Raw genomic sequence first — 26,158 nt, 5'->3', positions numbered from 1 at the left:
AGTGGCCCTTCCTGTGTCTGTCTAGTATTATACAAAATCTTTTCACTTTGCTTAACCACCTCCGTTGCTGCTGCATCAGCCATTGCATTACCTAGTGCTTCAAAGGTTGGCTTTTCAGTGTGGGCCGGGGTCCACACAACTGCAGTTTTTCTACCTTCACGTTCCCTTTTTGCCAAAATTTCAAACAGCAATTTCCAATATGTGTAATGTTGTAAATTTTTACCTGCACTGGTTATCATCCCCCTACGCTGCCATTTTAATATATGATACTGTAGTGAACTTGCAACGTAACCACTATCAGTATATATAGTGACATTTTGAGTCATATCAGTGTGTTGTAAGGCTGTAATAACGGCTAAAAGTTCAGCATGCTGTGCAGTATGATCAGGAGGGGTTTTATATTGTACTTGCATTATCTTTCTTAGATTCTAATCTACCTGCACGCAGGCAAAGCCTGCAACAGTCCTTTCACAGGCTCCATCTGTAAACCATATTAACCCATCAGATAAGGGTTCAAAAGTAAGACAGTGAAATGTAGGGATTTCTATAGTATCGATCTCACCCTCTTGATCGACAGGAAAAAGCAGATCTATCTTATTTTTCTGTTCTTTAGTTAATGGTATTATTCTTATATCTTGTCCTAAAAGTACTGCTTGATATTTTCCAAATCTAGTGGCTGTCAATGCTGTTTGGCTAGGGCTCAACAGCGTTTTAATCGTGTGGTTGGTATGTATTACAATAGGAACAAAAGGCATTTGTGCTCTCCATTTGCCTATTGCTGCCACTATAGCTGTCAGTAACTTTGGTATTTCTTTCATTCCCTTCTCCACATGATTAAAAGAGCCTGACAAAAAAGCTACTGGTGCATTTACTTCATTGTTTTGATTAATCATAGCTGCCCAACTATTTCCCATGTCTTTTACCCACAAATGCACAGGTGATTGGATATCTATTACTGCTAACGGTCCTGGAGATAATAAATCCCTCACAATCTTAGCCAATACCATCTTATCCTGTTCTTCCAATACAATTAGAGTATTCTTTGGTGTAGCTGCGGGCAGTTTCAAATGTTTATAAAGTCTCATTACTTTTTGTGTATAATTTGGTATCCATTGTCTGCAGTAATTTAACATTCCCAAAACAGCACGTAACTGGGTAACTGTTTGCGGTACCGGAGTTTCATTTAAAATAGATATAACTTCCGGTATAATGACCTTATGTTCTGCTGAAACATTTTGTCCTAAAAAGGTGACAGTAGACTGAGCTATAACACATTTTTCCCTGTTACATTTATATCCTAACTCTCCTAATAATAAAAATAATTTTCTAGTCCAATCTAGGCATTCTGCTTCAGTCTCAGCAGACAGTAGAATATCATCTACATAGACAAACAATGACACCGTGTCAGGCAATTGACTCCTGAAATCCTTTAAATCCATCATTAGTTGTTTTGAGAATACCGATGGACTATCAGTAAAGCCTTGAGGCATCCTAGTCCACCTGTATGCCTCATTCTGTACTATAAATGACGTCAAATCCCTAGACTCTGGATGAAGAGGTATTGAAAAGAATGCATTAGACAAGTCAATAACAGTGTTATATGCATATATATTCTGGGTATGCAAAAGAGTAGCAGGATTTGCACAAATCTGAAATTGATTTTTTGTAACCTCATTTAGCTCTCTTAAATCATGTACTATCCTTACATTGTTTTCCCCTTTCGGGACAGGAAACAATGGGGTATTGTACGGGGATACTGAAGGTTCAATAATACCACATTTCAATAATTTACCAATGTGTTCCAGGGTTTTGGATACTAATTTAGGTCGTATGGGGTAAGGGTCTTGCTTCGGCCCCTTTGCCCCTTCTATTAATTCTATCTTATGGGGTTTTGCATTTATGGCTAGTCCATATGGTGAATCACTTGTACTCCAAATATGTTGTGGTAATTCTTCCATAACCCTTACTTTATTTTCATTATTCAACTGCTGGACCATGGTGAGCAAACTTGGTATTTCTTTATTTCCAAAATCTAAACACAATCCTAATTGAGACAATAAGTCTCTACCACACAAATTTACTGGGCAATCAGGTGCCACTAAGAAGGGTACCACAGCCTCCCTTGAACCGTGCGGTTGGCATTCCAAGCGCACCAGAGTGGGTTCTGTTAGCCTTTTTCTTTGTTCTATCCCCGTAAATCCCACTGTTGTTCTATACTGATTTGAAAGTTTAACTCCCTGTGGTTTTGCACACAATACAGAGGTACTCGCCCCTGTATCTATCAAAAATCTCACAGGAGTTCCATATTTGCCAATTGTCAATGTAATAAAGGGTTCCCTTGTGTCTAATCTGAAAATCATTCCCTCTTCCTGACACTGGTCTGCTTCCAGTCAATAGCATTGGTCTGGAATATTCTGCCAAGTTGGAAAAGCATTTACAGTGCCTTGTCTCTGTACTGCAGCCCCTGGTCCCTGTGATTGCATCGCCGGCTGCTGTATTGCAGTCTGCGGGGCACTCGCAGGTATCCCTACTACTTGTGGCATTAATCCTTGCTGCGTCTGCATTTGTACTTGGGGCATTCCTGCATTCTGATAACATTCTGAAGCATAGTGACCAAATTGCTGACAAATCATATTGTTCAGATGTTATTAAAGATTTTAAATCACCTCTTTCCCTATTAGCCCTACACACAGAACTAAGGACTGTGACTAATTCAAGCCAGATGATCTCTTAACACTGCAGGAATCTCACTTAAAAAAGAGTCAAACAAAGTTAAATTGCAAAGACATTCCACATAGAGAACTAGAAACAGAATAACACATATTTTAAAATAAACAGAGATCAGAATTCCCTATAAGACAAAGAACTTATTTAAATCTAATCTAAAACAATCTTTTAAAAGGAACAAAAAAATTTCAGTTCTTTCAGACCTTTCTAACCGTTAGCAACAGCCAGACACCGAGAAATCAAAAACAGATGACATTCCTCAACCTTCAGGCTGAACCAAAGGCTGATTTTCCTGTTCTCGCTGTATTTTTTCTACATCTGCATGAAGAAGATCTGCTGCTACAGAAAATAAATTCCAAATTGTAAGATGTTGTTCTAAGCTTTTCTTCTGCCTAGTTTTATTTTTATTTTCTTGTAAGTAGCTCAGGAGAGATAATAATTTTGGATGATCAAACGATCCATCCTGAGACCAGCTCAAAACAGAATCTTTTCCTTCATATTTGACCCATTTCTCATGTATTTTTTCAATCTGTTTTTTTTCTAATGGGAATAATTCTATGACATGCTGCAAAGGGGAGCATTTTTTTGAACTATCTAAATCTAAATACATAGCATACACAGGAGGCTTTTCTTTCTTATCTGCCCCTTTCCCTTTCATTTTATTCTGACTATTACAATTTCTCCTATAGAGCCACAATCTACAAAAATATACTAATGCACTTAAACAAAGAAAATATACAAAAAAGAAAACTACAAAGCTAAACAAATACCACTAATACGTCCACAATGTAAGCTTACTCACGCGTCTTCTTATTTCTCTTTTTAGCAAGCCCAGGAGTCGTCACCTGTATGTCCACTTCAATAGTTTGATCACTCCCAAATCCGTGGTACATAGTAATCAGGCGTAAACAACGCTTGCTCTCTCTTCGTCTCGCCTTCTCTTTTCCGTTTGCGGCCTACTCCTGGCTGGCTCGCCACTTTGAAGAAAAGGATGCCGCCACTTTTGTAGAGAAGGCTAGACCATATTTAATATAAACAGTGTATTTACAATTTTCTGCATAGCTCAATGGGCTATTGCAGGAAGCATTTCTTGATAAGCAATATACAAGCCAGAATGAATGATCAAAACAAAGCAATGTAAAGCAAAGAAATCAGGATGCTATATACAGACAAAGAAAGCAGAGACAGACAAAGAAAAATTCAAAAATGCTCGCTACCTCTTTGTTTCCCTCTAGTTTTATACCGGGCCTCTGACTAATTCTCTCATACAACATTCCTGTGCAAGTCTCTGCATACCACAAACTGTTAATCATGTGCAGAACATCTGCTTTCAATTACTGCTCCCCCTTCTTTCCAGACTTTCTGGAGCCGTGCCTCTGGCTAATGTGGGCCCCATCATGTCCCAGGAGATTTTAGTGTTGAAACTGTTCTTTGAAGCATTCCACTTCCATTTTTTTATGCTTTTGTTCAACATGTTGCTACTATTTGAGATTCTACATGGACTAGTGGAGGGATCTACAAGAGATAGGCGAAGGGATTTGATAACTCTTAAGTCTTCCACGTTTTCTCTCTTCTGAACTGCGATGCTCGACAGGCTTCCTTGGGGGCTCCGACTTTTCACGTTGTTCCTGTTCATGTATGCGGCTGTTTCCCAGAATCCAGACCCCTGAAGAAGGCCTCTTGGCCAAAACACGGACTCTCTTTGTTGCTATTCCACTAGCAACATTCCATTTTTAGATTGTGAGCTCTTTGAGCAGGGACTGTCTTTTTTTTCATGTATGCTGTACAGCACTGCATATGCCTTGTAGCGCTATAGATGTGTTTAGTAGTAGTAGTAGTAGTAGTAGTAAATGAGACAAGGTGGAGGATGTGCATGCTTCGAGAACAACATCGTCTTGAAACCATATTCCTGAGTCGTCTTCGCTGTGTTTTTTTTTGTGATATTGTTATAACTAAGAGGCTAGTGTTTTCTAAAGCTGTGACCTTAAAGAAACAGCATCTTCTTTAGACAGCTCTAGCTGTACAGTATAGTAGGTTCTAAAGAAGGGTCATTTGTGTATTTTTTTTTTTTTTAATTAATAATGCAGTTCTGTTTTCCAAAAATGTTTTTCTAAATTTTTATTTCAGGCAGACGAAGCATATTTTATTGGTCCAGCCGCTTCCCAGCAGAGCTATCTTGCAATGGATAAAATAATACGGGTGGCGAAAAAGTCATCTAGTCAGGTAAACAACATCGGCAAATACGAAACAAATTACAGAGTGACTTGGATAAAAGATTTTTAACACACAACCTAGAGAGAACTTTAAAGGAACTTCACAGAAGAAATATTTTATCTTCAGATAATCTGCTTAATATGCTAGGAATGTATATAATCAAGTAGAACTCATTTTCTTCATTTTCTTTATATTATTAAATTTATATCTGTGAAGTTGAAAATTCTTGAGAATATTTTAATAACAGACTTGTTTTTTCTTTATAATTTTTATTATGAAAATAATTTTGTATATTATGAGGCTCGTTTTCAAAGCACAGGGGGTCCTTTTACCAAGCTGCAGGAAAAAGGGCCCTTTTTACCGCATCAGATAAAAAGCCCCCAGACAAACGGGCCCTGCGGTATAAGAACTGTTACCGCGTGGCCATGCAGCGGGGAGCCCTTACCGCCATCCATTGAGGTGGCGATAAAGGCTCCCGAAGTAACCTAGCGGTAACCGGGCTGCAAGCAGTGATGCCCCATTACTGCCGGGTTACTGCTGCGCAAGCCATTTCCGGGGGTTTTCTTTTTCCCCCAGAAATGGCGCACGCTTGGGGCGGAACTGCCATTGGCAGCCATGTTGGGCTTAGTGCTTAGTGGCCGCACATAAAAAATGAAATTACCACCTGGGCGACGCGGTAGTTCAAAATTGACGCGCATAGGCACGTACATGGCTTAGTAAAAGGGCCCCTTAATTTGTAATCATGATAAGAATATTCAAAAGGTAATTACGTCTGAGAAACGTCTTTAGCAAATGGACCAATTGATTTCTTTATTGAGTCCCTGGGGTGCCATAAGCTGTAAATAAAAGACCCACTCCTGTTCACTTTGTACCAATAGATGGTGAAAATCGCTGCTTTAGTATGTTGTGTTTTACTACTTCTACCGAACGTCAGATCTTCAGATTCTCATGGACATTGTAAACAGTGAGAGACCATTGGAGCTTTTAGATCCTTTTATGTTTAGTTGTTCGTTTAAAGCCTGAATTATTTTCCGACATAAATACAATGTCAGGGGCACCATATAGCATACACTACCCACGATGTTTGACATGATGTCTTATGCCTAAATCAGATAACATTTTGGCCAGGAGACATCAAATCGGAGGCCTTGAAATATTGCTGACACAGAGAACAATGACCACACGGATAGTGTCCAGCTTGAGCCTGATCTGTAGTATCTTGCATGGGCGATGGATTCTTGATAGCATGATCTAACCATAAGTTCCCTGATGTTCTTTCCTCTTTTAAGAGCAAACATGGAGGGGGGGGGGGGGGGGTAAAAAAACTTTGTGTAACTGTAGAATATCTCAGTCCTTGAAAATGTTCATAAGGATGAGTAAGGTAGGACATGTACCATTCTGGAGTCAAGTTGTTTAGACGGTAAGAATTGATGATCCCTTGGGACTCAACAAGTATATATATATATATATATATATATATATATATATAAGCTTTCTTGATAACCATCTCTGGATGTTTTATCGTCATCTTGGATTACCAAATCCAAAAGTGAAATTTCAGAATGATTGTAAGTGTAAGTAAATCTCAAGTTATGGTCACAAGAGTTCAACCCCTTTTGCAATTGGCCTAAGGTTCTGGTGCAAATAAGAGAGACGTCGTCTATGAATCTTTTCAGTACAGCAATGTACATCGTATAGTGAGAAATCAATTTAAAAAAAAAAACAACTCTCTTCAAAATGACCCTCTACACACACACAAATTGAGTTCTACTTGATTATATAGATTTAAATTATTTCCCTTTTTTCAATGCTAATATAATATGAAAGCAGTTCTTAGGGTGCTACATTTTATCTGGTTGATATTCAAAAGATTTAAACCAGTCAGACATGGCTGCTGACTGGTTAATTCACTTGTTTGCGGTTTCCGCTAATTTTCAGCGGCGCTTAACCGGTTATTGCCACTGAAAATTAGCGGTTAGCACCTAAGGGAAAACCGGCTATTTTGGAGATATTCTATGGGTGGAGTCGGCACGTGACCAGTTAAGCGCCGATATTCAGCACTTAATTGGACAGGGTAACCACATCAATGGGATGCATAGAACACAGTCCTGTATTTATGTGGCAACCCATGGCCGGCTTAAGTTCTGAATATTGACTTAACCGTGTTAGCCAGGGCCGTATATACTGGATATTAAGGGGTCCTTTTACTAAGGTGCGCTGAAAAATAGCTTGCCGATAGCATAGGAACAGGTTTGGGTGCGCACTGATCCATTTTTCAGCGCGCCTGTAAAAAAAGACTTTTTAAAAATTTTTGCTGGAAATGGACGTGCAGCAAAATCAGAATTGCTGTGCTTCCGTTTGGGATCTGCGACCTTACCGCCAGCCATTCACACAGTAACCGGGTGGTAGTGACCTACATGCGTCAAATGATACTTGGCGCACATCCGATACGCTCGTCTGAAAATAAAAATTTCAGATGCGCATATTGGACATGCGCCAAAAATGAAATTACCGCAAGAGCCATGTGGTAGCTAGGTGGTAACTCCATTTTGGTGCGTGCATTGGGCGCGTGTAAACTTACACGGCTTAGTAAAAGGGCCCCTAAATGCTGAAGCCTGGACATGGTCCAGCATTGAATATCCAGGAATAACACCAGCGGCAGCAATCAGCAACGCTTACCGCCGCTGGCTGAATATTTACCCTTATATATTTAAATTTGATTTCTTGCCTTATGATTTGAGAAACCTCAAGGTCAGTTTAGTAGAACTATAAAAACCAGTGGCAGATAAGGCCTATTTAGTGTGTCCAGTTTCATTCTAGCTGTAGATCCCAGTTCATCTCTGGCTCTCACATCTGTGCCAGCAGGGATCCTTTATGAATTTCCCTTCCCTTTTCTTGACCTGTACTAACGTTGTTTTGTTAAGCGTGGCAGTGGTCTCTCTCTTGGGTTCCAGGCTGTTCATCCGGGTTATGGGTTCCTCTCGGAGAACACAGAATTTGCAGAGATGTGCAAGCAAGAGGGAATCATCTTCATAGGGCCGCCTTCCTCTGCGATCAGGGCAATGGGGATTAAGAGGTATTCTCTTTTGAACCTTTGATTGCTTTCATAGTGCTGTTGTAGTATAGGAACCTCAAAAGTGGTCAGTTTCATTCAAGAGGATCCCAATTTCAAGGTACACGATCATATATAAGAAATCCCACCATCATTTTTTTTTTGTAATTTTTAGGACCATCAGAAGTTTGGCACTTTTTTTCTTTTTTGCACGTATATCCTCATCGGTCCATATCTTTTTCAAATATCCTCTTAAAAAAAAATATTTTTAACTAAATTATCTTCAGTGTCCTATATATATATACTAGCCGTTGAACCCGTGAAAACGGGCTACTTTTGGAATGGGGGGGTTTCCAACCCCCCCCCCCCCCCGGAGTCGCCGCCGCCGCCCCTCCACCCGGCCCGAGCAGCACTGTAAACTTATATCACCATGCAGCAGCAGGCACATCAGCAAAGCTGCCGTCAGGGCGGGCTTCCTTCTCTGCCTGTGTCCCGCCCTCGTGTGATGTAACGTCGGCGAGGGCGGGACAAAGGCAGAGAAGGAAGCCCGACGGCAGCTTTGCTGATGTGCCTGCTGCTGCGTGGTGATGTAAGTTCACAGTGCTCGGGCCAGATGGAGGGGCGGCGGCGACTCCGGGGGAGGGTGGGAGGGGGAGCGGTTCCGACGTCTGCAGCATGCCAGAAGAGACTTCCCTCTCTGTCCCGCCCCCATCATCACGTATTGAAGCGGGGGCGGGGCAGAGAGGGAAGTCTCTACTGCGCGTTTGCGAGTGAGTACAGTCACTCGCCGTTTATATGTTTGATACTAGTAAAACAGGCCCGTTTCTGACACAAATGAAACTGGCGCTAGCAAGGTTTTCCTCTGAGTGTGTATGTTTGAGAGAGTGTGTGTGAGATTGACTGTGTGTGAGAGAGAGAGAGTGAATGTGCGAGTGTGTGTGTGTGACAGAGAGAGAGTGAGACTGCTGGGTGCGAGTGTGTCTCCTCTGTCCCCCCTCCAGCCACCCCGCGATTCTTCTCTCTCCCCTGCCCCCCCCAGCCACCCAGCGATTCTGTGTCCCCTGCCCCCCCCAGCCACCCAGCAATTCTCCTGTTTCCCTTGCCCCCCCCCCCTCCAGCCACTCCTCCATTTTAATCAGCATGTATTAAATTCCCCCCCATGTGCTACAGAAAAGCACCGAGCACATCCTATATAATAAAACGCACCTCCAATGTTCTGAAGCCGAGAAAGTGAAGCCTTCAAGCCTTGAAGCATTCGTGCGCTCTGTAAGGCTCCATCTCCTCAATTGACGACACGTAGTTCTGGAACGTTGCAGGAATGCTTCAAGGCTTGAAGGCTTCACTTTCTCGGCTTCAGAACATTGGAGGTGCGTTTTATTGTATAGGATATATATATATATCTCTTCAAAATTCTATCCAAAGTACTTATCTTCAATTATAATTCAGCTCCATTTAGGCTGCACCCTGCTGTAAATTAGGTAGCTGCCCTCCTTTGTAAAAACTAATCCACTTGTCCACTAGATATGTAGATATGGCCCGACGAGGATATATGGGGGCTGATTTTCAAAGCACTTAGACTTGCAAATTTCCTTATGTTACTATGGAACTTTGTAAGTCTGAGTGCTTTGAAAATACGCCTCATGGTGTGGCAGCCCGTGTATGTTTGATTTACATATGTGCAAAAAGAGCTAACCTTCTGATGGTCCTAAAAATAAAAACAATGTTTATGGTGGAGTTTCTTACGTATGATTGTGTTTTAGTATAGGGGCAGTTTCCATTTGCCCTGGAAGCAGTTGATTCCATGCAGTAACTTTGCTTCCTGGATGTTGCCTAAGTATTTTCAGTAGTATATTATGCCTCTTGATGTCTGTATCATCGATGACCCGTGCTATGTACAGCTAGAAGTACTATGGAAATAAATTGCCCTGGCAAGCTCAGTGCTTGAAAAGAGTTACTTGTGAGATTGGTAAACAGACTGGATTCCTCTCTGCTCTATTTTCTTGTTTTTTTTTTTACCTTTTCCTTTAATTTCCTAGATCTTGGGTCAATATTTGTGGACTAAAGAGGATGTTTTTGCCTTTTTGAGATATTAAGTTTAATACTTTATTGTGTGAAGTGTGCAACTATGTATTATTGCATAAATGTAAATTTAATAATTCATAAATAAAGTAAACAGACTGGATCATCACAGTGTGATAAAAGCACATCTGCTTATTTTTGTAATGAATGAGTCCTTTCATTAGCTGTTCTGTTAAAAATTCTGGGGTAAATACTCAACTGGTAGTAGTCAGCGATTGTTTCGCCTCCAGTGGCTTTATGCCCAAATATTCAATACCGGGCGCTGTCATTATATATCCGGGTATGTTGATTTGCTGTACCACTTAAACACAAAAGGTTTTAAAGCAGTTTATAATAATAGAAGCATTCAATAATTGAACAAAAATGTTTCAGCATAATGCACAAACTGACAGCGCTTACCCGGGTGAGGGCCAATAATTCATCTCTTAACCGGATAAGCTAAACCGGAGAAAGATAGGACCACTTTTTATGCTAAATGATGGAGCTTTCCTGGAAAGTACCGACTCCACCCACAGAGCAGCCACAGTATACCGGTTTCAAAATAAACTGGTTAGAGGGGACATTTAGCGACACGATCTGGGTAAGAGCTCCTGAATAATCCCTGGACAGGCAGCTGAGCGCCATTTGTTCAGAAAGGGAGACTCTCCCACCCGGTTAAATGCTTTTGAAAATTGGGCCCTCCGGGTCATTTGGAAAATTATAAAACATTGTTCTTTGATAATTTTTCTAGTTCTCATTTTTTCCAAGTCGGGTCATAGGAGGTTTGCAGGTTGGGTTGCTTTTCCTTATTCCTGACACGCTGTATTTGTTTTTTTTACCATTGTCAATTGTCTTACGGAGGCCAACATCTAAGATGAAAGAGCCGTGTAAGCCCAGGTTATTTCCTAGCCTTGGTTTCCAAACGTAATGATTGTTCTTTCTGTTAAAGCACATCTAAGACTATCATGTCAGCTGCCGGAGTTCCCATTGTTGGAGGCTATCATGGCGACGATCAGTCCGACCAGCACTTGATGGGACAAGCTAACCGGATAGGCTATCCAGTAATGATCAAAGCAGTTCGCGGTGGAGGCGGCAAAGTAAGTTGAGTGCAAATCATTTGGCATAAAATGAAGCAGAGGTAAGCATGCTGTTGACTGAACACACATGTTGAATGTGCATGTCCTGGATATTAGTGCTGGTATTCCTGCACTTCATTGCTCAGCTCTTCCTGTTGCTGAAACCACCTCTTCTGCAGGAGAAGGAGAGGGGGTAAATATAATATATGTACTGCCTGCCTGCTATGAAACTTATTTCCCCATTTTCAGACTGGCCCAGTACGTCAGTGACAGTTCTGCTCATTGCCTGTTTGATTTCTGGTTCACAGCATCTTCGCCCTGGGTCGGCTGGGCAGGAGAAGGTGCAGAAGCAGCCTTCATAGCCACATGGGGGGAGGGAAGGAAAAATTGTAATCATCGCATAACAACACAGCTACCACCTAATTCTATAAATTGGGTGCCCAACTTTACAGTTACTCCGGGTTTCTATATATTGCGCAGAAATTGAAGCATATTCCATAACAGTGCGCATAAGCTAATTGGTTAACATGCTAATCAGCGCTGATAACCAATTTTCAGCACTAATTGGCATTAATTAGAATTTGTGCACAGAGTCACTAAGAGCATTCTGTAACGTGGTCCATGTAAATTCTAATGCGCGTGGTCAAGGGGACGGGGAATGAGCGCTCCCAAAATTTACGCGCAGGATTATAGCATACACCCGTTCCTCACCTAACAGGCACTGATATTTACACCAAGTTATACTTGGCGTAATTCCTCGCAACTACATATAGTTGTGTGGACAGACAATAAGCGTATTCAATAAACTGCGCAGAAATGTAGGCCTATTCTATAAAGTTTAGGAGTACTTTTTTTTTTTTTTTTTTTTTTCAACTCTTTTCTGGCTTTATTTAGTAATCCATGAATAATATGACTTTTTCCACCAAAAGATACAATCACCAACATACTGAAGAAAAACTTTTGATCAAGTTAACATTCCACACGCTATCCCCCAAACCAGTCAAAATCAATGATATGCACCTAATTCCATCTGCATTCAGTAACCCTTAATATCTAATAATATTGCCTTTAGTCAAAATGACAAATAGATTTTCACATTTATTCTTAAAAATGTATATACCACCTTCCTGGAGCAGCCATTCAAAGGTTTCCGACTGTCAGCATAAACAGAAATCTCTACCATAATCAACAGATGGATGTTTTATCACTTTTTTTTTATCAGTGGTATTCACTGACAGCCAAGGTTTCGGGTTATTCCAACTGAATATATATCCTTAAATATACAAACAGGGCTGTATATTTAATATTGTCAAAAATAAACATAAAAAATCAGATGACCGATTCAACTATACAACCACCCACAATCCCGCATTCACCCAGTCACTCCCACTGCTCAAAAACATGCAAAAATTGGCACCCGAAGCCCGAAAACTGCAGTCCGGCACACAGCCCAGGGGGGAACCCCACACCGCATGGAGATCACCCTCAGTGGGTGGCAGTAAGGCTCCCAGCCGAAATCGGCATGCGGCAATGTTTCACTCTCTGCATGTCCGTTTCTTTTTGTTTAAAAAAAACCCTTCCTTCTGCCCACTGTGGCAAAAGGGGGGGCTCGGAGCACGTGTTTAGGAGTACTTTATAGAATATACTTAGGCAGAAATTTTTTCCGCGCAGATTTTTCTGGTGCCATATACATAATCTCCTCCTCCTTAGCGTGCATCATCCAGGCACCTAATGTTTGGCGTTCTTTCTTGTGGCCAAATGTTTCACAAACAATTGAAGCCATTGCTTGGTTAAGGATGTCATATTTTAATGGCTAGATAAGTAAACCGGGTGAAGATGTGATATAGTTTGCTTTGGGGTTCGTTTTAAAAGCACTTAGACTTACAAAGTTCCATAGGTTACTATGAAACTTTGTAGGAATAAAAATGGTTTGAAAATACGCCTCCACGTCCTGAGTGGTTTTCACTTTTCTTTTTATCAATATATCAGTGATACCACTTTTCGGTTACTGTGTTATGGAATGTTATTAACAGTGGTGTAGCCAGAGCATAAAGGGGGAGGGGGAAGCACGTTTTGACCCACCTCCCCACCGCTTCCCCCGCTGCCTCCGTCACCTCACATACCTTGGCTGGCAGGGGTCCAGCGCTGGTCTCCGCCGCATTGCCTGCCTTGCTCTTCCCCTCATGTTGTGTACACACTTGTTTTAATGAAATTGAGCACGCGCAAAATGTCGCGCACATGCTCGGTTTCACTAAAATGAGCTTGCATTGCGACGTGAGGGGAAGAGCAGGGCAGGCAATGTGGTGGAGAACCGGAGACTAGCACTGGACAAATGCTTCAGCTGGTGGGATTGGGGGACCCCTGCCAACCAAACCAGGGGCTCCAGAGCCAATTTGGGGGGGCCCAGGCCCCCGTGGCCCCCCCACAGCTACGTCACTCGTCATTAAGATCCTGTATTTTGTGGGGTTTAAACATGCACTGACATGGTGTAAGTCGGTCTTTTCTTACCCAGCCGCCTCCTCTTCACATCTTCGTAGATGTGAACCAAGAACATCTGCATTTGGTTATTCTTACCACAGTTGTTTTGTGCTGCCAGATTAGATTGTCTTTAGGATCCTTTCCTCCTGCTTTTGAGTTAATATGTTGAACTTGGAAAGATAACACGGAGAATTAAGAACCATTGATAGTGACCGTTTCATATCTGGTTTTGTTCTCTCTGCTTAAGACGTCATTTAGACAATTGTCTTCTCATTGTATGAGAGATCATCAGGTAGATTGTACAATGTGGCACTTTTAATTCAGCAAGCACAGAGGAAGTAATTTTGAATATCTTGAGATCTGAATTTTAAGGAAGTCAGCCATATGGAATCAAAGGCTCTTCATTTCACTTTAGGGCATCAGTTGCAGATACTACAGAAGAGTGTGGACTGTCTTTCTTCTATGTTTGTGCAGCGCTGCGTATGCCTTGTAGCGCTATAGAAGTGATAAATAGTAATAGTAGTAGTCTCTTGTAACCAGAGCTAATATTGTGATGTCATAATGCCTCAGTCCACCAATAAGAGCCAACCTCATCAGTGATGTCACAATGGCTTGATTGTCCTATACTTGGCTCACTTTTATTACATAGCTCTTTGAGCAGGGACTGTCTTTCTTCTATGTTTGTGCAGCGCTGCGTACGCCTTGTAGCGCTATAGAAATGCTAAATAGTAGTAGTAGTAGTAGTAGTCTCTTGTAACCAGAGCTAATATTGTGATGTCATAATGCCTCAGGCCACCAATAAGAGCCAACCTCATCAGTGATGTCACAATGGCTTGATTGTCCTATACTTGGCTCACTTTTATTACATAGCTCTTTGAGCAGGGACTGTCTTTCTTCTATGTTTGTGCAGCGCTGCGTACGCCTTGTAGCGCTATAGAAATGCTAAATAGTAGTAGTAGTAGTCTCTTGTAATCAGAGGTGATAGTGATGTCATAATTCCTCAGGCCACCAATAAGAGCCAACCTCATCAGTGATGTCACAATGGCTTGATTGTCCTATACTTGGCTCACTTTTATTACATAGCTCTTTGAGCAGGGACTGTCTTTCTTCTATGTTTGTGCAGCGCTGCGTACGCCTTGTAGCGCTATAGAAATGCTAAATAGTAGTAGTAGTAGTGTGAAACGAGGAATAATTTTGATTATTTTTTTCTGTTAATTTATTTGACATTTATATCCTACATTATCCCTTATTATTATTATTATTACATTAATTCCTTTTGCTGATTACATTAATCTCTTCTTTATTTATTTTAAGGGCATGAGAATAGCACTAACAGAAAGCGAATTTTTGGATCAGCTGGAATCTGCCAGACGAGAAGCTAGAAAGTCATTTAATGATGATGCCATGCTGATAGAAAAGTTTGTGGATACTCCAAGGTGAGTGAAGAAACTGTTAATTAATTAAAAGAAAAAAACCCGAAGGGCTAGATTTACTAAAAGTACCCTACGGTGTCAGCTAAACGCGCTGTGATTGGCGGAGAGAGACCCGGAGGGGGGCATAATCGAAAGGGACGTCCAAATAGTTTTTTTATTTGGACGTCCTTGCAGAAGAACACCCATCACAAAAAAAATCTGGGGAAAAACATCCACTTCCTCGTCAGGGCCGTCCTTTTTTTAATGTTTCAGTGAAGGATGTCCATGTTAGGCGTCCTCGCACGTCCCGATGCCGGCGGTGGTAATTTGGTGCAACTCTCACCCCCCCCCAGAGCCGCGCATTCCCGGGGAGGAGGGTCTGCACAGTCAGCCGCAATCCACCCCCTTCTTCCGAGAGTGGGGCGGCAGGGATCACCCGGCTGTACCGGCAGCTGCCGCTTGCGCTCCAGCCCGCAGCTCTAACAAGTGCTCGTCAGGGCCGTCCTTTTTTTTTTTTATGTTTCAGTGAAGAACGTCCATGTTAGGCGCTTTAGAAGGATGGCCCTGACGAGCACTTGGACATTTTTTTTCCCCGATTTTTTTTTTTTGTTTTTTTTTGTTACATTTATAGAAGTTTTTAGAGGCTGCGCAGCCCCAACGTGAGGTACAGACCACCCGTTAGATTTTCCACGGTTAGGCAATCGGAAAACGGTAGTGCATCTCATTACAATACGATTTATACACATTGGGGTACTAACTTGCTCATCTGCATTTCATTTTCGTTAGCTGCTACCGTGATCGGAAAATGGCTCGGAGAAGCATTTAGTGCATGCCATGATTTACTACTTGCTCGTTAATGGCTCGTTAAGTTTAGTGCATCTGGCCCTCAGTCTGCCCAGTAAGGTGGTTGGGGTTGTAGCTGCTACCCTATACAGGTTACCCCCTCTCCCCCGTGCCTTGTTGAGGGATAAGCTTGTATCCCTAGGTGACCAGCTCATTCCAGATTATTAGGAACTAGCCGTTAAGCCCGTTAAAATGGGCGAGATTTCCAGCTACCCTCCTCGCCGCCGCTCCCTCCCCCCTCCGTGCCGGGCCCCCTGCACTGACCTGACAGCGCCTCTCACCTCCGTGTGAAAGCGCCGCAGGCAGCAGCAGATGGCTCTGCTGCTGCCTGCAGCACTTCCACACGGAGGTGAGAGGCGCTGTCAGGTCAGTGCAGGGGGCCCGATACGGAGGGGGTCAGGAGCGGCGGCGGGGAGGGTGGAGGTTGGTGCGCGTGATGTTCGTTTCCAGGCTCCAGCGGCAGCGTCCGACAGTCCGACTCCGTTTCCCTCTCTGTTCCGCCCTCTGACGTCATCACGTCTTGACGCGAGGGCGGGACAGAGAGGGAAGTCTCTACTGCGCATTTGCAGGTGAGCCGGTCACTTGCCATTTATATGTTTGATTGATGAGTCTCTCCTGGGTTTTCAACTCCTTTTACAAAGTTCTCAAAGTGAAAAAAATTTGAATCAGAATAGATATAATAAGCAAACAAGACCTGTTTGCCTTTTGCTTTGGTCTACTGTGCCTTGGGTGCTTTGGTGGAAAGGTGTGTTACCAGTAGGATATGATATGCCTGCTTCTTATAAGCTAGTCAACTGGTCCGTTTAGCTCTTCTGTGGATAAACAGTACACTTCCTTTTCCTGTGTTGTTATCCTGGCATGAATTGCCATCATTAATTTATGAGCAGAAATAAATTCAAAAAAAGACCGAAAAACAGAAGTAATAGATTTTAAATAACTTTCTGCCTCTATGGCTTTTCCTGTCCTTTTATCCTATAATGCAGATTTTGCTTATCTTCCTCTGGTAGTTTACTGATACCTTTGTATAACAGGCATGTTGAAGTTCAGGTGTTCGGTGACCAGCATGGCAATGCCGTCTATTTGTTTGAAAGAGACTGCAGCGTACAAAGAAGGCACCAGAAGATCATTGAGGAAGCTCCAGGAGTGAGTAGAGCTTGTACTTCAAATCAGAACTGAATTGTGAAGCAGAGGTGAATAAAACAATTCCCTTGGTATCTGAGACGGCACCCCGTTATAATAGACTGTACCAAAAAAAAACCCCGACAAAACAGACTACAAACAAAACAGACCATGACAAAAAAAAAAACCCACAACAAAAGGAACCCAAGACAAAATAGAGTCTTAATCAAGCTGGATTATGTTTTCAAGTAGATTTATGATTCTCACTAGATACCAAGTGTGGATAGTGAAGTCAAGCCCTAGGCAGGTGCCAGGACTTTCAACTGACAAGCCGTGGACTTTCTCAGTAATTTACCCTTGAAATTCATACCATTGAAAAATAAATCTATTTCAACAAGCCCTTTTGTCAGGAGTCTATTTTGTCTGGGACTTTTTTGGTTTGGAACTTTTTTGTCTGGTTTCTTTTGACCGGTTCCTTTTGACCGGGTACCAGTTGAGACATCACGCAGGGTGGAGATGGGTAGAGATTTCTTTTAAAAAATTATTTTTTATGTTAGACTGTATCAGTGCTTAGCAGGGTGGGGGGAGATCATTAGCAATAGTCCACCACTGGATTTCACCCGTGTACAAGTCACACTAATGGGTCTTGAGCTCCTTTTTTCACGGTGAACGATGTTGGTTCAGTCAAGCTTGTTCGTGACTTTCATTTATATTTTTGATTGCTGTGCAGTGGATTAGCAATTAACTTTAACAAGACCAAGGTGGTCGCTTGGCCAGATATATCATCCTCCAGAATACGTTATAATAGCAGAGCACAAATTATCTGTTCGGAGTGAAGTTAATTATTTAGGAATCGTTCTTGACAGGAGGCTGACTTGGAAGCGGCAAATAACTAAAGTGATTCATAGCACATTTTATTGCATTTTTTGTTGACATTTTGGAAATAACAGTTTAAATGTAAACTGTATCTAAGATTATGTAATGACTATACCATATTAACACCCTGTAAGCCACATTGAGCCTGCAAAAAGGTGGGATAATGTGGGGTACAAATGCAATAAATTTAAAGAAGACACACTAAAAATATACATATATAATAACCATACAACTAATCAGCAGAAGTACGATAGCCCACATCTAGCGTAGTATACTTTAAAAGTTACGTTTGACATATTAATTATTTGTGATTTTAAAGCCATCTGATTTTTGATCTGTAGTACAATTTATTTGCAGTATTTGTGTCCCCCATTTTCCCACACACTAGCAGGCTCAATGTGGCTTACAAGACACCGTATTGGGTCAATGTTATACAAATACAATCAGAAATAGGGTAAGGGAAGGTAGAGGTAGATGGGAACAATAAATGACAAAGGAAATAAGAAATAACATTGTCTTTTAAATCAGTGCAGGGTTGAGGCAGATTCAGAAGGGTAGGCCTTACGAAACAAATAGGTCTTTAAAGTTCTCCGGAATTATAGATGGTCATGTATCGCTTTCACTCTTTTTGGTTATGAATTCCACATTTGAGTACTTAAGTAGGTGAAATTGGACGCGTAGGATGGAGTGGAGGAGTGACCTAGTGGTTAGGGTGGTGGACTCTGGTCCTGAGGAACTGAGTTCGATTCCCACTTCAGGCACAGGCAGCTCCTTGTGACTCTGGGCAAGTCACTTAACCCTCCATTGCCCCATGTAAGCCGCATTGAGCCTGCCGTGAGTGGGAAAGCGCGGGGTACAAATGTAACAAAATACATTTATATTTAAGACCAATGCAATTAGGATAATGAAGATTCATATAGGTACAATCAGTGGTATTCTCTCTCTCTCTCTCTCTCTCTCTTTCCCCTGAGAACATCCACCAAGCCACAAGTGGCTTGTGGAGGCTGCCTCACGCACGATGGTTTCCATGGCAGGCCGTAAGTTGGGCGGGGTTGCTAGCGCTTCACTGGCCATCCCAAGGAAATAGAAAAATTAAGGGGCCCTTTTACTAAAGCCAACGGACATTAGCATGCTCTAAGTGCCATGTAGCCCATAGGTATAAAATAGAACATGCAGTAATTAGCACGCACTAAGCTTTGGGAAAAGGGCCCCTAAATGGCTTGGCTGAAGCCACAAAGAGCACCATGGCATTTGAACCTGGGCCTCTTGGTCCGCATCACACTGCTTTAACCATTAGGCCAGATGTAACTCTTAAACCTTTGCAAATAGCACAAAATACTACAGCCTGGATCATTGTTGGCCTTAGATTTGATTACATGTCTCCAGTTCTGGCAGAATTTCATTATTTTTCTTGTTAAGATCAGAGGGTAATTTAAAATCTTGTGCTCAATAATATATAGGGGTCCTTTTGATAAGGAGGAGTGGCCTAGTGGTTAGGGTGGTGGACTTTGGTCCTGAGGAACTGAGTTCGATTCCCGGCCCAGGCAGCTCCTTGTGACTTTGGGCAAGTCACTTAACCCTCCATTGCCTGCCGCATTGAGCCTGCCATGAGTGGGAAAAAGTGCGGGGTACAAATAAAAAAAAAAAAGGACCTCGTATGGGCTGCATGACATTTAGTGTGCACTAAATCCACCTTATTAAAAAGAACCCATTTTGAATTATCCTCTCCACTTACTATGATTCCCCCTTTTTCCAACTCATCTGAACTCTTGAATGTTCCTACGAATAAAAGTTCTAGAAACAATGTATCTTATTACGTGTATTCTACATAGCCGGACCAAGCTTAAGGAATTCCCTTCCACTCCTTATTCTTTGGGAGAAGAATTACCTCACATTCTGTAGGGTTAAAAAAAACTTTTTATTTAGAGAAGCTTTTCCTGAGTTTTCTTGATTTTATATTATAGTAGCTGTTTTAATGTTTTTTTTAATGTTACTTGTACTTTATTATTGTATGTGCTTTTATTGTGTGTTTTTGATGTCACCTACCTAGTTGCACAGACGGTAGGTAGGTGGTTTAGATATAATGAAAAATGATAATCCTTGCAGGTTAAGTAGTCTTACATAGAAAAAGAAATGTTGTAGAATGGTGCAACAAGGATGGAGTTTATCTTGTTCAGAACCCTTATTTTATCATCCTCACGTTAATATTCCCTTATCTCTTGTTTGTCCTGTTTGTCTGTCCTAATTAGATTGTAAGCTCTGTTGAGCAGGGACTGTCTCTTCATGTTCAAGTGTACAGCGCTGCGTACATCTAGTACATCTAGTACATCAGTAAAATGTTTCATTTTACTGAATTATGCATGTTTTGAAAATAATTATTTTATGCATAATACTAAGACCAAATGTAGTCAGCAGTGCATAAATTGAGCCTGTGAAAGGACTCCTGGACTTCTAAGAACAGCCAAGCACACTGACCCTTCGGAGCAGACGAGGCTTGCTAGTACCATTTATTCAGCAGTGTCTTTATTGTATACTAGTGGAACCATGCTCGTTTCCTCAACAATGAAACGGGCCCTAGGAAGGCTGTCATGTAAGCTTTTTTTTCTCTCTCCCCTGCCCTCCCCTCCATGTCCAGCAATTTTTCCCTCCCCTCCATGTCCAGCGATTCTCCTCTTCCCTGCCCTCCCATCCATGTCCCGCGATTCTCTCCTCTACTGTCCTTCCTCCCTCCCTCCCCTCAATGTCCCGCGATTCTCTCCTCCCCTCGATTTGTACCTGAACATTCTCTGGCTGGCTGGCGCTGGCTTCCGTTTCGTTCGTAACATCCCTCCTGACGTCTGCTCGCCTTCAGCGTTCCCTTCCTTCTCACTGTTCCGCTCTCTGACGTCATTACATCTTGACGCGAGGGCGAGACAGTGAGGGGGAATGGAACGCTGGAGGCTGGCTGACGTCAGGAGATGTTACGAACCCAGGCAGCCAGACATGGAACGTTGGAGGTGCAAATTATTGTATAGGATATCACATTGTTAATTTTTTGTTTCCAGTGAAATTAATGAATGAATTATGATGGTATTAATAGCATAAGAGCACAAGGCCAATGCCAGGCAGACCTCTACGGTCTGTGCCCTGAAAATGGCAAGGACAAATCAAGGTCAAGTATACATATGTAGTATCACATCATACCTTATGCTATGAGTTTATCTTGTTGGACAGACTGGCTGGAACCGTACAGGTCTTTATCTGCCGTCATCTACTATGTTACTATGAATGGATGTGATTTAGGAAGAACTTAGTGTAATATTTAACCTGTTCCCCATTCTTGCAGCCAGGAATCAGTCCTGAAGTCCGAAGGAAGTTAGGGGAGGCTGCCGTCAGAGCTGCAAAAGCAGTCAATTATGTGGGAGCTGGTATGTTGGATTTCCTTTACAAGGGTATTTTCGCTGGCACAGTCACTGAGCAGGATTTTCAGATATCCAGAGAATTTCCCATTTGTAATTACATCCAGTGCCCTTATTTTGACAGTGTTGCACTTGTGGTATATGGCACTAATAATCTTCAGCCTCAATCACAATAGGAAAAAATCCCAGTAGACACAAGAGAAGCAGCACCAGGGGCGTAGCCAGACAGCAGATTTTGGGTGGGCCTAGGCAAGAAGTGGGTGGGCACCAAGTGTTCTCCCCTTCCCCCCAAAAAATACCTAAGTTGGTGGGAAAATGCTTCTCTCCACCTTGGCAGTCTTCAGCAGGCATGTGCTGAAAACATAGCATTTGCAGGTGCCAGTATCTTGGAGCACACCATTTTCATTACCATCAGTGGGGAGTCTTCAGCTGGTACAGCTTGGAATCCCCATCAGCTACTGCTAAACACATGCTACTGTTGGGTGGGCCCCGGCCCACCCAGGCCCACCTGTGGCTACGCCACTGAGCAGCACTGCATCATTTAGATCAGTTCTTTCATAACCGGATTTGGATTATGATAGATTACTAGTCTGGAAATGTTGAGGAACCTGGTTTTATAGTTATATAGTTTTAGTTATAGTTATATAGTTTCAAATCTGTCTCTTGGTACTGAAGTGCAGAAGACCACGTATTTTCTCTCAGAGGACACAATGGAAGTCCTATCTGGAGACGGATGTTGGAAGAGGCAAGCAAGATAGGTGGCTGACCGGGACATTGTCAGTGCTGTAGGACACGAACTGTCTGGAGCTGTAATAGGGCTGCAAATTTGTGTCTTCATCATCGGAAACAGGTTCCAACAGGACGACTGACATCTGAGAGCACCCTACCACCCTATGTGGTTGCTGCCACATCCCCAGGGCTGCCAGGGACACCAGTTGGCCTGGTGATATGCTTTCATGGAGATGTTGCAGAAGAAGGATAAAATCCGTAGTGAAAAGAGTTTTGGAATGATTACAGTTTCTATGCTATTCCTAGCAATTTGTCTCCCAAGCACTAGAACAGGGGGAGGAGGCAGCTCAGTGGGCTAATCTGTGTAGATTAAAAATATAAAACAGAAGAGAATCAATTTTTAGATCTTCTGTGGAGATCAAACTTTTTTTTTTGTCATTGTGTAAAGTGAAATAATGAGAACCATTATATTATTTAGGAACTGTGGAGTTTATTATGGATGCTAAGCACAATTTCTACTTTATGGAGATGAACACCAGGCTGCAGGTGGAGCATCCTGTCACAGAGATGATTACAGGAACTGACTTGGTAGAATGGCAGCTGAAGGTAAATAAGGTTGGGGGGGGGGGGAGGGGTAAGTGCCTCCTGCTTGACATGGCCATGTTTTGCTTGTTGGCTTCATCAGGGTTGACAATGAATAAATACAACTGAAATACATGAAGAAACAAAGAAATGTAAATAAATAGATAAATGATTAAATAAATATTTACATGAAACTGAATTTAAACAGTGGGTATTTTTTTTTCATGTTAATATGTGTAAAGCAAACAAAAAAAAAATGAAAATTATACCATATATTATGATTTAATTTCCTGATAGCAAAAGTCTTTTAATAAATAAATACATTTTCAATTATGTAGCTTCCCACTATTCCAGAACCTGTGGGAGAGTTCTGTCTACCAACCAGCGGGTGGAGATATAGAACTGAAAACTGAGCTGAGACATATCTCTCTTTGCATCCGGTCGGTCCAACTCCTCAGTATTTTCTTTCTCCAGCAGGTGGACAGACACACTTTTCACCTCTGATTCTTAGTGATTTGCTCCCGGTCCAGATGGCCAGCTGGTTCCCAGTTGAGCGTTGCGAGTGGCTAGAAGACTTGCTGAAACAAGCTTTTAAAGTGGCCTCTTTGAGCAAGCAGCTGTGTGCAGCCCGTTTGTGGCAAGAGCATGCCTGAAGTGGCATCAGTAGTTAGCAAGCCCACAATTGCTAGGAGACTTTCACATCAGCTTATTGCCTGTGGGGAAGCAGGCTCCTCAGGCCTTGCAGGCTCATTCTACGAGGCATACATTGACATCCTGGGCATAGACTCCCTTACTGTCTCCAGTGGATATTTGCAAGGCAGTGACATGGTCGATAAGGCATACCTTTGACAAGCACTACGGGGTGGACATTGCAGCGTGCTCAGAAGCCAGTTTGGGGGCTTCGGTCCTCAGGGAGGCGACACCAGGATCCCACCCACTCTAGGGATTGCTTTTGAACATCCCTCAGGCTCTGGAATAGTGGGAAGCTACGTAATGGAAGGAGAAATTGGGTCTTACCTGATCATTTTCTTTCTGTTAATCCTTCCCACTATTCCAGGAGCCCACCCAAGGTTTCTGAGATATTTAAACTATGTGAAGTAATGGGTCAGTAATGTCTGTAACTTTGCTTTCTACATATCTCTTGTTTCTTCAGGTTGTCCAGAGATGTCCACACATGTTTGCTCATCTGGTTAGTGTTAGGTTAGCAAGTTGTTTAAGGTTTGTTGCGTTTACTGTGAGTTTCTCCTTTACTGCTTGTCTATGTAAATACTGAGGAGTTGGACTGGATGCCAAGAGAGAGAGTTTTCATTTCTCTGTCTCCACCTGCTGGTTGCTGGACATGAATTGAAGTTGCAGGGTGGTAGACGTAGGAGTAATGTCAGAAAATTCTTTTTCATGGAGAGGTTGGTTGGTTCCTGGAATGCCCTCCTGAGGGAGGTGGTAGTGAAAAAACTGGTGGAATTTAAAATGACGTGGGACGAACACAGAGGATCTTTAATTAGAAAATGAATGGTATAAAAAAACAAAACTTAAGGTTGCATATGTGTTTTTACATGTCAAGTGGTGCTTAGATAGCAATTCTGGCTATCAACTAAGGCCGGTGCTGGATTAGCTTGATCAGTCCTGTATGTAGCACTCCGGTTTAGAATGGGTTGTAGAGAGCATCAATGGAAAATCAAGTAATTTGGAATGTGAGGACAGTGCCCTTCTCCACCACCGCCAACTCCAGGCTCCACCCTTTCTGCCTCGCCTCTCCCTATGCTTGGAATAAACTTCCTGAGCCCATACGCCAAGCCCCCTCCCTGCCCATTCTCAAATCCTTGCTCAAAGCCCACCTCTTCAATGTCGCCTTCGGCACCTAACCATTTTACCTCTATTCAGGAAATTTAGACTGCCCCAATTTGATAGACCGCACATTTTGTCCATTAGATTGTACGCTTCTTTGAGCAGGGACTGTCCTTCTTTGTTAAACTGTACAGCGCTGTGTAACCCTAGTAGCGCTTTAGAAGTGTTAAGTAGTAGTAGTAGTACTTTTACGGTCTGTGTCCCGCAGATGACAAAATGGATTCGGATAGGCTGGAGTGGGCTTTGTGGGCAACTCCAGTAGTTGGAACATAAGGACAGAGCCGGGCGGACTTCTATGGTCTATGTCTGAGAAATAGCAAAGAAAGACCATGATCAAGTATATAATATCACGTTCATTATTGATTTAATCTTGAACTGAGAATGAATGTGAGAGTTGGGCAGACTGGATGGACCACTCAGGTCTTTATCTGCTATCACTTACTATGTTACACAGGTTCTGGAATAGTGAGAAGGACTAATGGAAAGAAAATGATCAGGTAAGACCTAATTTCTCCTTATTCTTAGTCTACAATGGCTTTACTTTTTCTCTTTCTTTTGTCAGTGGGTTTTTCTCAGATACCACAAGAAGTACCTTATTCCGCTCTTTGCTTCTAACTGTGCAAGGGGTTGTGTGTGCTGCTGGTATGCCTCTTTACTTTTACAAGTTTTTACAGCTAATTTTTGTAGGTGTATTAATTTCCCTTAATTCTCCAATATGGGTTACATCTATGAATTTTGATATTTTATTTTGGAACGCATTAGTTTTTGCAACTGTTGCAGGAATTACCACTATTGTTAGCAGAATCTGTGGTACTTCAGGAGTCAAACACCACACACCAGAATGAGAGAGAAATCTTCTTTATTTGCCAGCAAACAAAGTAGGACATCAGCTCTAGGTCTCTCTAGCTCCTCCTCAGCTCTCTGTGTCTTTTGTCTCCTGTCTTGGTTCCTTCTCGTCTAACGTAAGCTGCTTCTGTTCCCATTTATATAGGGTCCTAAATCCTTCTAGCCCCCCCTTCTCACCAGATGGTAACGAATAGATTGATTACCCTGTCTTGAACTAATTATCTCTACACATTTACTCAAAAATATCAGTTACATAGGTTTGATATTTCCTAAACTGACCTATGACCTGGGGCCTCTCAAACTAGACAATGTGGCACCTATCTCCTGCATTTTATTATTATTAAATTCTCAGATTCCCAGTTAACTTAAAATACTAACCGGGTTCATTAAGGGGCCAATCTTGCTTAATGGCACACAGACATGGTTTGTTATTACTTTCAGAAGACCAGTCCTACACTTAGCTATAATCAATCAAGGAGAAGACTTGACTTTTCCTGACCTCTTTCACCTAGCTTCATACACAGAACTAGCTAGGACTGGATAATTCAAACCAGATGATGACCTCTTAAACTGCAGACAAATCTCACTTGAAAGTCAGACACTGAATTGAAAAGATATTTTACAGGGAGAAATAAAACTTATTAATTAAACAGAATAAAACATATTTTAAAATAAGCAAAAATCAGAATTCCTTATAAGACAAAATCTAAATTATCTAGAATTATTTAAATCTACTCTATCTCCTTCTAAACAGCGTTCAGTCTAATCTTTTAAACTGCCTGCTTGCTAATTAATGGCATCCAGATGTGGTAAATAATACCTATGAACCAGCCTTAACAATCCATCACTCAAAAAGGGACAAAGAAAGTTTCATTTCTCTCTGACCTTTCTAACCTCTAGTCT

At 42.0% G+C, this 26,158-nt stretch overlaps 1 protein-coding gene across 1 annotated transcript in view; it reads left to right on the top strand.

Moving 5' to 3' along the window:
- MCCC1 (methylcrotonoyl-CoA carboxylase 1) overlaps positions 1-26,158 on the top strand; it is a 61,327-nt gene that overhangs the window by 10,992 nt on the left and 24,177 nt on the right. Inside the window, exons 4-10 of the mRNA XM_030216209.1 lie at positions 4,855-4,950; positions 7,896-8,017; positions 11,001-11,148; positions 14,920-15,041; positions 16,892-17,003; positions 21,181-21,262; positions 22,461-22,588. Coding sequence (XP_030072069.1) covers positions 4,855-4,950; positions 7,896-8,017; positions 11,001-11,148; positions 14,920-15,041; positions 16,892-17,003; positions 21,181-21,262; positions 22,461-22,588 — 810 coding nt within the window. The remainder of the gene's footprint in view (positions 1-4,854; positions 4,951-7,895; positions 8,018-11,000; positions 11,149-14,919; positions 15,042-16,891; positions 17,004-21,180; positions 21,263-22,460; positions 22,589-26,158) is intronic.

The sequence above is a fragment of the Microcaecilia unicolor genome, chromosome 10 (genome assembly GCF_901765095.1).
Source record: "Microcaecilia unicolor chromosome 10, aMicUni1.1, whole genome shotgun sequence".
Classification (NCBI taxonomy): Eukaryota; Metazoa; Chordata; class Amphibia; order Gymnophiona; family Siphonopidae; genus Microcaecilia; species Microcaecilia unicolor.
This window is presented reverse-complemented; position numbering and strand designations above follow the sequence as displayed.